Source organism: Pelodiscus sinensis, chromosome 2 (assembly GCF_049634645.1).
Source record: "Pelodiscus sinensis isolate JC-2024 chromosome 2, ASM4963464v1, whole genome shotgun sequence".
Taxonomy (NCBI): domain Eukaryota; kingdom Metazoa; phylum Chordata; order Testudines; family Trionychidae; genus Pelodiscus; species Pelodiscus sinensis.
The window spans coordinates 180,998,207-181,012,496 of record NC_134712.1 but is presented as its reverse complement, the minus strand read 5'-3'; the positions used below and the strand labels follow the sequence as shown (position 1 = coordinate 181,012,496).

The 14,290-nt window shown below is 41.5% G+C and overlaps 1 protein-coding gene across 5 annotated transcripts in view; it reads left to right on the top strand.

Moving 5' to 3' along the window:
• The window catches only part of ATP2C1 (ATPase secretory pathway Ca2+ transporting 1), a 122,098-nt gene that overhangs the window by 58,303 nt on the left and 49,505 nt on the right, over positions 1 to 14,290 (top strand). For all 5 annotated transcript variants that reach the window (XM_075921930.1, XM_075921931.1, XM_075921932.1 and 2 more), the window contains 3 exons: positions 2,162 to 2,272; positions 4,944 to 5,060; positions 10,202 to 10,291. In XM_075921930.1, coding sequence (XP_075778045.1) covers positions 2,162 to 2,272; positions 4,944 to 5,060; positions 10,202 to 10,291 — 318 coding nt within the window. The remainder of the gene's footprint in view (positions 1 to 2,161; positions 2,273 to 4,943; positions 5,061 to 10,201; positions 10,292 to 14,290) is intronic.

The window sequence follows — 14,290 nt, the reverse complement described above, 5'->3', positions numbered from 1 at the left end:
AATAATTATTGCTCACCTCTGCCCTAAAACAACAAAGATAGGAATTATTAGCTGAAACCAACACAAGTGATCTTTTTGAAGAAGAGGGAGAAGTAGTTCTTGTATTGATAAGAACCAAACCATTGAGAGTCATGCTTATAGGTTAAAAATTGTTTTTCAAAGAATTCAGTGTCCTGTTTATAGTATAAAGGTCTCCTGAAGTAAAATTAAATCTCCTCCTCCACTATATCGCTGTCATGTAAGGATGAAAGTTGCAATCAGAAACTGGAAAATTAATTTCTTAAAACAGAACGTGTAGCCTTCCTCACCTGAATACAGAAAGAATGTGGCTTTCTCATTTAAATAGAAAACTGCATTTAGTAATCTTGGTATAGCATAAAATACTGTATTCTAAACAGGGATTTAATTTTTCGGTGTTCATAATGCCCTCTTTATGCAGAACACAACTTGCTTACAGTAGATTTTTTTCATTTACGTTCATGTTTGTTCAGGTCAAATATCATCTTAAAGATTTGTTATTGTATTGGCATGAGCCCATGGAAATTGTAAGAAAAAAATCTGCACTTGAAGAACCCTAGAGTATTCATCTTCAAAGGACAAAAGCTGGGTTTGTGATAGGGATGTTAAATTTAGATTAATCAACTCATTGATGGAATTTCCATTGACTGCTTGATTAGTTGATAAGGGTGCCTCTGCCTTTAAAATGTAGCAAGAGCCCTGTGAGGCTCTTGTACATTTCAAAAGCAAAGCATGTGGGGAGAATGGGATGAGCTGGGGACTCAAGCAGTCCTGTGCTGGAACCTATGCTCCCTACTTTTGAAATGTACAAGAGCCCCGCGGGAGAGGCCGGGCAGGGGAGGCAGGCAGTAGGGGTGTGTGAGAGGCTGGGGCTGACATGTCTGGGGGAAGAGCCTGGCCTGCTGTTCCCAGAGATGGGGGTTGGCGAGCAGGGGGTACTGCCCCCATTAGGTTATAATTAAAATAGCACACATGCTTTACCATGACAGTTGAGTTACAAGCTGTTGGTTAGCATTTCAGTTAAATAGCTGTTAAAGCCAAAGTTTGAAACTATCTGAATAAAAGTAGTTTCTCTTAGTTTCCAGTTGTTTGCTGTTTGTCATCATCCTACCTATTACTATATCTAGCTTGTCTAATCTTTCAAAAAAAGAGAAGGCCTGATTTGTAAGGAGGCAATGGTCCCTCCTAACTTTTTTCCATTCACATATGGAATTAATTTTATGTACATTGAGGCATGTGCAGATGTGCACTGCTAGTAGAAACACATGCTCCCAGCTCTGCCAGTCAGCTGGGTGGCATTCGAGTCTCTTCTTGGCAGCTTCCCAAAAGCACAGCTTATAGGGAACACTGGGAGGAGAGAGCTGTATTGGGTTGTGTTTTTTCTTTTTTGGTGGCGGGGAGGGGGGGTGGAAGGGGCAGTGGGAGAGTAACGAATACTTTCAGTCCTTAATGGATCACATACCTTAAATATCCATTAAATATCCTTGTGTCCCCCACCACTGATGTTTAGAATTGTTAAACATCTTAGTGCTTTACAATTTATGAATTATGGTGAAGTGAAACTCTCATCATCACACCTGACTGATTAATATTGGCTCATGTAGGCTTTTTACATCTTTAAACCAGTTCAATGAGAAAATAAAAAGAGCAGGCAGCTTGCTTCCTTATTGATGTACTCCTTCATGAATTACCTAGCAGTGTGCCTGGAGCAAAATCCATCAGGGAATTCTCAGAATGGCTTCTGTTTTGCTCAGTCATTAAAGATATTGAATTTAAGGATTATACACAAATGTAATCATTAGGGTCTGTTAGATGGAACACTTGTCACGCTTCTTTTAATGGCATGAAAATGACATCTCCTGATAGTGACACACCAATATTTCAGCTTGCACTGAATTTAGCCCAGTTGAATTTTGAATGGCTTTCTCAAAGTTAATACAAACTCTTGTTTAACAATTGCATCTTCATCGCACAAATATATTATTACTGTATGCTTCATTAAATAAGAAAAATAAAGTGTGTGCTCTGCTGACTGTTGAACACAAAAACTGAGACTTCAGTGTACTGTGAAGCCAGCCAGATTTGATCACACTTGAGTGAAATTATGGAAACAATATTAACAATTGTGCTTTTTGTATCTTAGGTTGCACGTTTTCAACAAATACCTAATGGTGAAAATGAGACAATGATTCCTGTACTAACTTCAAAAAAAGCAAGTGAATTGCCAGTAAGTGAAGTGGCAAGCATTCTTCAAGTAAGTAGCAAATAAACTCTTCACAGCTGTTATGTAGTAACCAAGGGCTCATCTAGTCTACAGGGAATGGTCAAAAGAAGATATGCAAATTGTGCAGGAATTTGCATATCCTCTTCCGATCGCACTTTCGAAAGCTTTGCTTTGCTTTCGAAAGTGAAAGTAATTAAGATGTGGCTTTCAGCGATTTCCCCCCCCCCCCCCCACTTGTTGAAAAGCCATGTAAACCTCCTTTTTTGAGGAAAAGCAGTTTTTCAGTGAAGGGGGTAGTTTGCTGAAAAAGCTGCATCTTAGTGCTATCGGAAGAAGATATACAAATTCCCGCAGAATTTGCATATCCTCTTTTGACCGTTCCGTGTAGTCTAGATACGCCCTAAGAGGCTATTCAGAGACTGATTCTGTGTATTTTCTTATGGAAATAGATACAAACATTGGCCTTCAGCTTGATTTCAATCATTAATTTTTTTGAATATAAGCTTTTTTAAAATGTGGCAATTGAAACTCTGTTTTGAGAAACCTCTCACTTTGAAATGGTGCTTGAAATTTTAAAATAGAAATTATGAACAAGTCTCATAGCTTAAGTTTTAAAAAAATCATAGTGGAAGTACTCTACCATCTAAAAATCAAGTCCCGTGAAAGAAAAAGCTGCAAATATCGTTGCAAATATTTTAAAAACTGAGCATAATTGTTGTGTTTAAGAATATAAGAACAACCATACTGGGTCAGACCAAAGATCCATCTAGCCCAGTATCCTGTCTGCCAACAGTGGCCAATACCAGATGTCCCTGAAAGAGGGAACACCACAGATAATCCTCATGTGATCCCTCTCCTGTCATCCATTTCCAGACAAACAGCGGCTGGGGACACCATTCCCATCTATCCTGGCTAATAGCCATTGATGGACCTAACCTCTATGAATTTATCTAGCTCTTTTGAACCCTGTTAAAGTTATAGTCTTCACTGCATCCTCTGGCAAGGAATTCCACAGGTTGATTGTGCGCTAAGTGAAGGAAAAACTTCCTTTTGTTTGTTTTAAATCTGCTTCCTATTAATTTCATTTGCTGACCCCTAATTCTTATATTGTGGGAATAAGTAAATAACTTTTCCTTATTCACTTTTTCCATACCAGTCATGATTTTATAGACCTCTATCATAACCTCCCTTAGTTTCCTCTTTTCTAAGATGAAAAGTCCCAGTCTTTTTAATCGCTCTTGAGTGATTAAATAATTTTTGTTGCCATTTTCTGCATCTTTTCCAATGCTAATATATCTTTTTTTTTTTTTTTTTTTTGAGATGAGGCAACTGCATCTGTATGCAGTATTCATGATGTGGACATATTATGGTTTTATATATAGGCAATAAGATAGAGAATATCTTATTTTCTTGCCCTTTTTTTTTAATGATTCCTAAGATTCAGTTTGCTTTTCTGACTGCCACTGCACATTGAGTGTATATTTTCAGAGAACTATTCAGTGATTCCAAGATCTCTCCCTTGAGTAGTTGTAGCTAAATTAGTCCCCATTTTATTGTGTGTATAGTTCTCGCACTAGGCTTTCCAGAAGTAATTAAGGTGTTCACAAAGGCTTTTTAAAAAACTTTTCCTTCTTATGGCTTTTCATAAATAAAGTTTTTCATAGATAATATTCTTGAATCAGTTGCCATTCATTCATGTTCCAAAGTGACTTAAATCTGTAGTGGCATGTGAATGACAATATAAATTTGACTTTGTTTGAAAAGGCACATATTTTGCTTTGGAATGTCTAGTAGCTTTTGAAAAGTTCCTCTTGTATTTTGCTACCAAGAAATTTTTTCCCCTCCTCCTTGGTAGCACTGGAAGAAGGGCTATTTGAACATAAATGCTCTTGAAATACACTTTGTAGCACCTTGCTGAAATTAGACATTTAACTTGACATCTAATAGTAGTTATGCGACTGTGACTATTTTTTAAACAGTTTTAAAAATCAGTTGCGTCTTGGGGACTTGTTCAATTTTAAAGTGTTCTGAGTTGTACAAGCTCTGTAAGGCCATGAATGTTGGCTCTGAAGTAGATGATCTTATCAACAGGAAAGATTGGCTTTTTTGTGAAGCACCATCTTCCTGCATCTCTTTCTTCACATGTCCCCCAGATATCCTTAAAACATTTTAGCAGCCCCCAGGATGAGAATAGGCTGGGGAAAACAGTATTAGGCTGTAGTAGGCTCCTAATTCCCTATTTGTAACTTTCACCTTCTGACCAGGTTGATGTGTCTATAAACCTTAGGTCAACTTTCAGGGCATGTGATCTTTGGTACTGCTTTGATTCCAGAGGTACATGTGCTCTCTTGGTTAATATGAAATGGAGTTTTTGGCCAACAAGGTAAAGGATAGATCTCTTGTCAAATTTCAAGTATAGTCAGAGTGCTTGGAATGGTCAAGAGCCTGAATGCTGCATAGTTTGGCACTCTGATGGAGGTGAGGAGGACAGGACAGGTTTCTTCAGAGAAGAGGTGTAATCTGTTGTGCATGTGGAGCAGCATGTAGTACTGCAGTATTTGTGGGCTTTTTTTATATGTACACTTGCTGTGTAATCTGAGGAGCTTAATTTTTTGCTTCTGTTTGTAACCCAACTTTTTAATAGCCTGATGGCCAGTATGTGTGAGGTTAGTAATTGTAAATTTTATTCATGTTCCAATAGGCTGATCTTCAGAATGGCTTAAAAAACTGTGAAGTTTGTCATAGACGGACGTTCCATGGATGGAATGAGTTTGATATCAGTGAGGATGAGCCATTATGGAAAAAATACATTTCTCAGGTGAGTTGGTGATAGTTCTTAAGGCACCCAGAACTTAGTGTCACCTTGTTACCCCTCAGCAAGGAGTTTTGCTTGTGCTTGGTGGCATAGGGAACTGAGACTCAACCAACTTTTCAGTCATTTAAGCATGCTCTTCTGGGTTGTGCCAGCCTGGTGGTCGCCTTGCAGATGAACAGGGGCACCCCAATTTCTCAGTGCCTTTGAATTGTTCCCCTGTTGTGTCCATAGAGATCCCATATTTTCTGCTTTCAAAGGGTACGATTCACCAGTTTTGCCTTAAATCGCCACTCATGTAAACAAGAGCATTTGTGAGCACTTATGGTAAACAAGAGTAGGTTTATTTAAGAGAATAAAGATTTGACTTTGAAACAAGAGTGTGCAGTAAAAACAAATGGCTACAAAACAAAACCACAAAACCTAAATCTGGGTCTGTTTGTTTATAGTTACCTTTCCTATCTCAAGGTAGGTTTCCCTACAGATATCCTACAGAATTGGCTGGTTTCCCAAGAACCAGGATTCAAATGTTAAAACGCCTGAGTCTTCTATACAAAGAGTTTTGTCAGTGAATGTATTGAGTGCTTCTTCCTTCTTCCTTCCTTCCTTTGTGCTATGCTGAAAATTGATTTTTTTTTTATTCTTTTCACAAACTGGGTAAACCTTTGTCGTTTTATAGCTTCTTTTGTTTATCTTCAGATGTTTTCATCTATTTCCAGATGTCTCCGAAAGTATTGTGTAAGGCTAAGCAATTGAGTCTTGTGTTGCATCACTGGCTAAACAGGCCAGGGTAACACCCACAAATGGGCCATCACCAAAACACATTATCCTCTCATGACTAACTTCAATTCAAAGTCCCCATAAAGCATAGTTTCAATATACATTCTTTAAATAGTACTCGTGTATATATACAATAAAAATTATGAATCTTGATTAGTAATGAGCTTTCTGTAGATACTTTAGGTATTACTCTTAAAGGACTCTTTATGCATTACTCTTTACTCCTGTAAGACACATTTGGTGTAGTGCAGGGGTTCCCAAACTTTTTGACGTAGGGACCAGTAAATTCATTCACGAGCTTCCGGAGGACCGGTAACATTCATTTGCATATTCATTAAGCAAATGACGAATATGCAAATATGTTGTTTTTGGCCCTCCCCAAACCCCCAGAGCCAGCTTTAGCAAAGCTTTTGATATGGCCATCCACAACATTCTTACCAGCAAGTTAAGGGAATATGGATTGGAAAAATAGACTGTAATCCAATAAAACCCTGCACCACCACATCGTGTATTGAAAAGGGGCTCATTTATTTTCAGAAAGCTGACACCATCTTTGGAATTTTTTATCCATATTCTCATTCCGGATGGTGAATGCACCAGGTTCTCTCCATTCTGACATATTGTAGTGCCTTTAAACCTCACTGTCAGCAGTGGGGATATTTAAAAGGCACTGCTTTTACATTTTTATTCAGGATCTGCATGTGCCCTGAACTCTGTCTCTGTGTCTCTGTGTCTCTGTGTCTCTGTGTCTCTGTGTTTCTGTGTCTCTCTGTCTCTGTGTGTCTCCCCCCTCCTCCTCCTCCTCCTCCTCGCCCCCACCTTCCTCTGCCGCCCTGGGCCGTCCCCGCCAGCCAATTCTCTCCTGGCAAGCCCTGCTTTCACCGACCAGTTCCCCAGCCAGCCCCACTGCCCCCGGCCAGCCCTGCTTCTGCCAGCCGGTTTCACCCCTCCCCAGCCAGCCCTGCTTCCGTCGACCGGTTCCCCTCCCTATCTCCCCTGGGCAGCTCCACTGCCCCGACCCTGCTTCCCCGTGGCTCATATCCAACTACCCCTCCACAGCCAGCAATAAGAGCTCACCTGGTAACACTCACTGTGCCTCTGCCGGGAGTCTGAAATATACGGCTGCATCCGCCCAGCCCAGCTAAGGGCTTGGGGAACCCGGCGCTGCATAGGAAGTCTAGGAGCCCGGAATACCCTGGCAGCCACGCTCAGGCCCGGTATTTTTTCCCTGCGGCCTGGTACTGGGCCGCAGCCTGTAGTTTAGGAAATGCTGGTGTAGTGGGTTTGTCAGCTCTGAGATGAGCGTTGTTTGCAAATAACAGGGGATCCTTTTACTTGGAAGCCTCTGTCATTAGTTTTCTCTCCTTAGTGTTAATTTTTTAATGCTTTGTAAAGAGGATCACTCTCCAGTCTTCAGTTTTTTGCTTCCATGGCCTCACTCTGAAACTTACATAAAAATGGTTAAACTTCCTATGTGTTCAATTTGGAATCACGTGGTATAAAATATCTGGCTTATGTATTGTGAGGTCTCTTATTTAGCAATACACAAAGATTTTAATTAAACATAATTGTTTCTGAATCTCACATTCATGAGTGAGTGATCTAACCTTACTAGCTGGAACAATTAAGAGTGGTCTGGAGGCTAAAATGTGAACAAAATCACACCTAAGTAGATAAGAATTAAAAAAAAAAAAAAAGACTGGCATAGGGAACAGTGCACTTGTGTGAGAAGTTTGCTGCAGTGCAGGGCCGACTTTATAATTTATGGGGCCTTATGAAAGTTATGAGGCTGCCTGCCACTCCCCCCTGCCCCTTCTTCCTGCCAGCATGGCTTCTTCTGAGACTTGGCACTTCCCTCCCTTTGAACCCCTGGCATGGCTTTTGCTGGGGCTCAGTGCTTTCCTGGGGTTGGAGTGGAGAGAGGGAACAGCTGAGGGCTCCTCTTCACCCCCACTCTGGCAAGAGGGAGCCCTCACTTAGCACAGCAGCTGACTGGTAGCAGCATGTGAGTGGGGGATGGTAGGGGCAGAGAGGCAATCCTACTGCCAGTGGCAGAGAGCAGCTCATAGGGAGTGGCTGGGCCAAAGAGGGACCAGCAGACAGTCTGAACTGTCCTTAGGCACATGAGAAAACGTGGCTGTGTATGGGCACCAGAAAATTTGGTGTCCCAAATTTGTGGGTTCCCTATGTGGCTGCATGTGCTGTGCATGCCTAAGAACAGCCCTGTCAGTGTGAAACAGTGCTGCCAGATGAGGAGCAGCATTCTTCATGTCAGCTTTGGCTTAGGGCTGTGAGAGCATAAAAAATTTCATATGAGCAATGGAGGAAAGCTAGTTCTCTTCTTTCTTTCTGCACCATACATCTTCTGCAACAGAGTACAGGCAGTCCCTGGGTTGCGTACAAGATAGGGACTGTAGGTTTGTTTTTAAGTTGAATCTGTAAGTCGGAACTGGCGTCCAGATTCAGCCGCTGCTGAAACTGACCAGCGGCTGACTACAGGAAGCCCGAGGCAGAGTTGCTCTGCCCCGGGCTTCCTGGAATCAGCCACTGATCAGTTTCAACAGTTTGAATCTGGACGCCAGTTCTGACTTACATACAGATTCAACTTAAGAACCCCAGGCGTCCCCAAGTCAGCTGCTGCTGAAACTGATCAGCGGCTGATTCCAGGAAGCCCGGGGCAGAGCAACTCTGCCTCAGGCTTCCTGTAGTCAGCGCTGGTCAGTTTCAGCAGCTGCTGACTTGGGGACGCCTGGGGCAGAGCAGCTGGGGTGCTGCTGGGTTGCTCCAGTAGCACCCAGAGCGGCGCTGAGGGACCAACCGGCAGCGCCCCAGCTGCTCTACCACAGGCGTCCGGAGAAAAGCCTGGTATGCTGGTGGGGGGGGAGGGGCGCGTACTAGCTGCACCGCCCCCCCAGCAGACCAGGGAGACGCGGAGCACGCGGGCAGCGGGACAGCCCAGATGCGCCGCGGCTGTCCCGCTGCCGGCATCCTCAGAGGCTTTGCTCCCCATCTCCCTGGTCTTCTGGTCTCCAGCAGACCAGGGAGACACGGAGCAAACCCTGTTCGTAACGTCGGATCCGCGTAACTCGGGGACTGCCTGTACTCATCCTCTTCTCTCTTGCCTAAATAATGCCAATCCCTCACTGGAACAGCATAATGATGTTTACAAGATTTGCCAGTTTATTTCCTGAAACTTGTCAGAACAGTTGACTATTATATTTTTCACACTGAGAAATAAAATGGTTTTGATTAGATTACTGTGCTTAAAGTTACAATAGAAGCATACTTGGTCCTGTTTTTTTAGTGGGAATGGGAAAGGCAGTTGTATGCCACCTCACTTCTGTCTTGACCCTCTCTTCCATCTCTCCTCCTACCTGCATACATCAGTGGCGGATTCTGTGATCTGATAATGCCTGTAACTTCAACCACATGGAAATCTAGTGGATTTGGAGGCTGCCGATAACATTGACAATGAAACTCACCAGACTTTTTTTAAACTATCAGTGCTTTCCAGAGACACTTCCCTTCTAAAATGGGCAAATTCTCCTTTAACCCTCCTTTTTAAGTCTTAACTTAATTGACCCAGAAAAGGGATAGACTATGTTTAATAACTAGTGGCACCACAGTATTTTTCAAAATTAATAGTAGACTGTCCTAATTGATCTAAAATAAACTTTAGATTTCAGTTAAGCTATCTCTCTGCTATGGACATATTTCTCTAACAAATTTCTGATGCCTACATGGCTGTCCATAGTCAAGTGCCCTTAATTTAGATAGTGTAATCTTTTTGTTAAGCCTTGCTACTTGGGTGGCATTTACCTCTTATCTAAGAGGAGTAAAGCAACAGAGGTTCTTGCTTGCTTGTTTCAGATGGTATATAGGAAATCTATCTGTACCATAAAATAAGGAAACATGAATTGAAAATTAAATGCATATTGGGGAACACATCTTACCTTTCCTAATTGTAAAGCATTTTTAATCCAGTTCAAACATTTAACAAAGTTTTTTCTTAATACAAATCAGTCTAGCTTTTGAAAAGGTAATATAAACATACAAAAATATTAATCCTGGAAGGATGCAAATCAAGAAATCTCCATATAAAACGCTGTCTTTCATACTGTTGAATTTCTGCATTCCCCAAGAGAGCCAGTCAGGTCCCTTCAGAGATCAAAAAAAGATTCCACTTATTTTAGAAACATCTCTATTGCTCCCTTTTTGAAGATCTGTTTTTGTTTAGATGAGTGGTTTAAAAATATGGTTCAATTAGTTCAACTTGACCCAAAGGCAACATATCAAACTGCTATGTGAGGGAGAGCTTGCAGTTAATGTTCCAAAATGTTACTGAATTACTGTTCTTTTATTTTCAGTTTAAAAATCCCCTTATTATGCTTCTCCTGGCTTCTGCAGTCATCAGTATTGTAATGCATCAATTTGATGATGCCGTCAGTATCACTGTGGTAAGAAACTGAAATTTGTCTTTGGGTTTCACTTGTAAATAATTAGGTTCTAGTAAACTGGCATTTAGCTTGGAATATGCGGTATCACTCCTTTCTAATTTATAAGTTACATGCTGCAGTTCAGTAACTGCTTATTCTTAATTGCAAATGGAAAATATTTACCACAATGTACAGTCATAAAACTAGCTCTAACATTTTGTTAAAATGTTTGACTAATATATTGACTAACTCTTAAAACATATGGACAAAACATTTACTAAGCTAAAACAAATGCCAGATGAACTAAAAATACTGAAAGTGCCTCTGACATTTTATTGCTACCTTGACATATTTTATTGCTACCTTGACCGTGGCAAACAATCTATCCAGTATTTCTCTTAGAGAGCAATATATGTTCTATATCTTACTGACCTTTAATCCTAAATGGTTGCTACATTACACAATTGAATCATGATTCCTATATATAACCTGTTAAGATATTTAGTCTAGAGTTGTCAGTTGCACAATAGTACAATTCAGTTATCTTTTTCTCATTTGCATCTATCCAGAAAGAACAGAAGAAAGATGCTGCTAGAAATAATAAATATTTGTAGAAGTCTCTAGATAAGCGTGAAATAAGCAATACACAAGTAGGCCAATAAAATATTGCTAACTACTTCTGTCTGCAGTGAGGAGGAAACTATAATTTTAGTAACTTAAAAAATAGTGACCTGAGTACTTGTAAATTACAATATAGGATGGGTGAATTTTTTTTTTAATTGGATCCCAATGTCTTATGGCGAGCTCAGAGCTCTTCTTCCAGTCTGGAAAAGGAAGTCTGTATTGCACCAAAGGTTGTGGTCTATTAACACCTCTGCAGCCACAAGATAGTTAGTGGTTACACATTGGATTTGTGGCTTGTTACAGTATTGTCTGTTAAATCCATGATTTTTTTGGTTGTCAAGCAGAATAGTGAATTTAAGCTCAAAGGCTAAGTGTTCAGGTTTCTTTTGAGGCTGAGGACAGAAAGGTCACATATATTGTTTGCTTTGTATAAAGTGTCCATGCACAGGATTTTTATCTTATTTTCCTGTGCTGATTCATGTAAGAGGAGATGGGTGAAACTAGATAATCACTACAATTGTTGGGGCATTTGGTGCACTGAATGAGATGCAGCACATGTTGTGATAGGCATGTGTAGGATAGGGATGTAAAAGTGTAGTCGATTAACCGAAAAGCAAAAACTTATAGCTTAATATATAGACTACACTCCTTTCCCCCCTTCCCCTATTTGCCAGTCAATTTTTTAGCAAGCTGGCCAGGAGCCCTGCTCCATTCCGGCTTGCATGGCTGGGAGCTCAGACCACCTCCTAGACAGGGCTGCTGCCACCCGGCGCTGCTGCTGCTTTATCAGAGGCAGTAGCAGAGGGTTACAGGACAGGTCCACAAGGGGAGCTGAGTTTTAAACTGGGTCCCTTCACAGACCAGCTCCCACCTGGCACCCGGTGCTGCTGTCTCTGATAGAGTGGCAGCAGCACAGAGTGGCAGGGGTCTTCTTGGGAGTGAGGCTGGAACGCACTGGCTGCTGGCCTTGCCTTTAGGGACTATAGAAGAGTCGACTAACCAAGAAGAATTCATGAGGTTACTCAACTAACCAATATTTAACATCTCTAGTGTAGGATCCATGGGTCTTCTGTTGTGGGAGGTGTTGACCATTGTGCCAGTAGAAATGTGAGTAGGTTTTGCAACTGTTCTAGTAGGGTCTGGTGTCTCTGATTTGGCATATCCCCTAATCTGTGGGGAGCAAACTTCTGATGAACAGGGAGGGAGTAGGGTTTCAGGAAATAATATGGTTTCCAATGTGGAGTGGTAGGCGTGCAGTCAGAGAGGCTTCCAGAGAGAGTTTTTTAATGGGCAGACAGTGGTGGTTGAAGATGTGGTGGAAATCTGAAGAAATTTAAGACATTTGGCCAGAGCATAAACATATTCATGTGTCCTTGTTTTCGTGATCCAGAACTACTACTGTGAAGGTGGCTGGTATATTGGGAAGTGATCTAGTGCCCATGACTGTTTCTATTGTTTTTGGACAAAGTTTGCTATTGAATATAAAATTGTTATACATGAATTTGGTGATGTATTTGGGATGGATATCTGAGGCTTATCCATTTTCTTGCAAATACTGAGGCAGGCGGCTATGCTATCATTGTAATGGATGTTTGGAGTATAAGAAAGTGACATCCAAGGTGGAAAGGAGAGTGTTTTGAAGGAGGTTAATACTGGGGAGTTAATGGAGGAAGTCACTTGTCAGATGAAGCTGCTCCCCGTGGTGGTTTTTGTTTTTTTGGGGGGTAACAGCAGCAGGTGTTTCTGAGAGTCTCAGTATTTATTCAATAAGAATACTGTGGTTAGATGTGATGAGTGTGCTTGGGTTCCCTTCTTTGTGTAGCTTGGGAAGCATGTAGATGGTCCTCAGGGTAGACTTCTGGGGGATGTGTTTGTAGAATCTTGATGAGCTTTGTTTGGGGAGAGGTTTGGTATCCTTATGTTGCTGGATAAATTGTATAATGGTGTAGTTTTTGAGCTCTTTCATAGTAAAGTAGTGTAGGACAGTTGTTGGTTGACTTGGTTAACGTATCTATCACAGTTGAGGACTACAGTGCTTTGTCTGCTGGCTTGACCACCATCCTGGTGGTTAGATTTCAGAAACCATGTGGCTGTTTTCAGTGATGGAGATTATTGTGGATGTGAAAATACTTGAGAAAATTGGACTTCAAAACCCAACCAATGCTCAGGAGCTTCATTTCATCTGCTCTGTGGTATCCAGTCAAATGATTATTTTTTATGATTGTTGGTGGGTATGTGGTAATTGTAAACCATGGTGGGGTTAAGAGAATTCTTTCTCTGCCCTACCACAGAACTTGTCCCCCATGTTAGCATGATATCAAGTTCATTACCTTATACCTAAACAGTCTATTCCACCTGGCATTTGCTGTGACCTAGGGAGTTCCTTTTCCAGACCTGAAGGGTGCATTGTCTTTTGAAAGCTTGTCTCCTTCACCAACTAAAGTATCAGAGGGGTAGCCGTGTTAGTCTGAATCTGCAAAAGCGACGAGGAGTCCTGTGGCACCTTATAGACTAACTGAAGTGTAGGAGCATAAGCTTTCGTGGGCAAAGACCCACTTCATCAGATGCATCGTCACATGCACGAAGTGGGTCTTTGCCCACTAAAGCTTATGCTCCTACACTTCAGTTAGTCTATAAGGTGCCACAGGACTCCTCGTCGCTTTCACCAACTAAAGTTGGTCCAATTAAACCCTCTACCTCACCCACCTTGTCTCTAGTACCTTGAGGTAGGGGGATAAGCAACTAGTGGACTATCCGATAAGCAAAAGCCAGTTCCCCCCAGCACCGTCTCCGGGGGCCTGGGGATAGCAGGGACCAGGTATAAGCTGGGAATCAGCTGACCCCTGGCTCATACCCAGTCCCAGACACTGCGCCTCTGCTTTTTAAATGTATTAAGAGTCTGCTGGCTCTTAAATTTAAAAATCAGAAGTGCAGTGAGGAGGACCCAGTGTGAATTGGGACAGCTGATTCCCTGCTCGGGCCAGGTTCCCACTACTGTGCTTCTGATTTTTAAATGTATTAAGAGCCTGCAAGCTCTTAATAAATTTAAAAGGGTAAAGCGCGGTGGGGGCGGGGGAAGCCAGGAATACAGTTAATAGCTCTTCTGGTTGCAAAGCTAGAAGTGTTTTGGTTGTATTTTTCCATAAATTATAGTACATAACTCCAGCTCTGTATTGTAATCAGTTCTTCCTTCAGGTAGAGCTACTAGTCATGTTCTTTTCATTTATACTTATACTAGTTTGGCACTGTACCTCTTGGGTACCTTTGTGTACATCTTATTGTTGCCACCTTTTTTGAAATGTAACCCAAACAGCATTTTTTCCCAACTCTGAATCAAAACATTTATCTGTTTGTGTTCCTAATTCGTATTGAAATTTTCTCTGTAACCCAATTTTC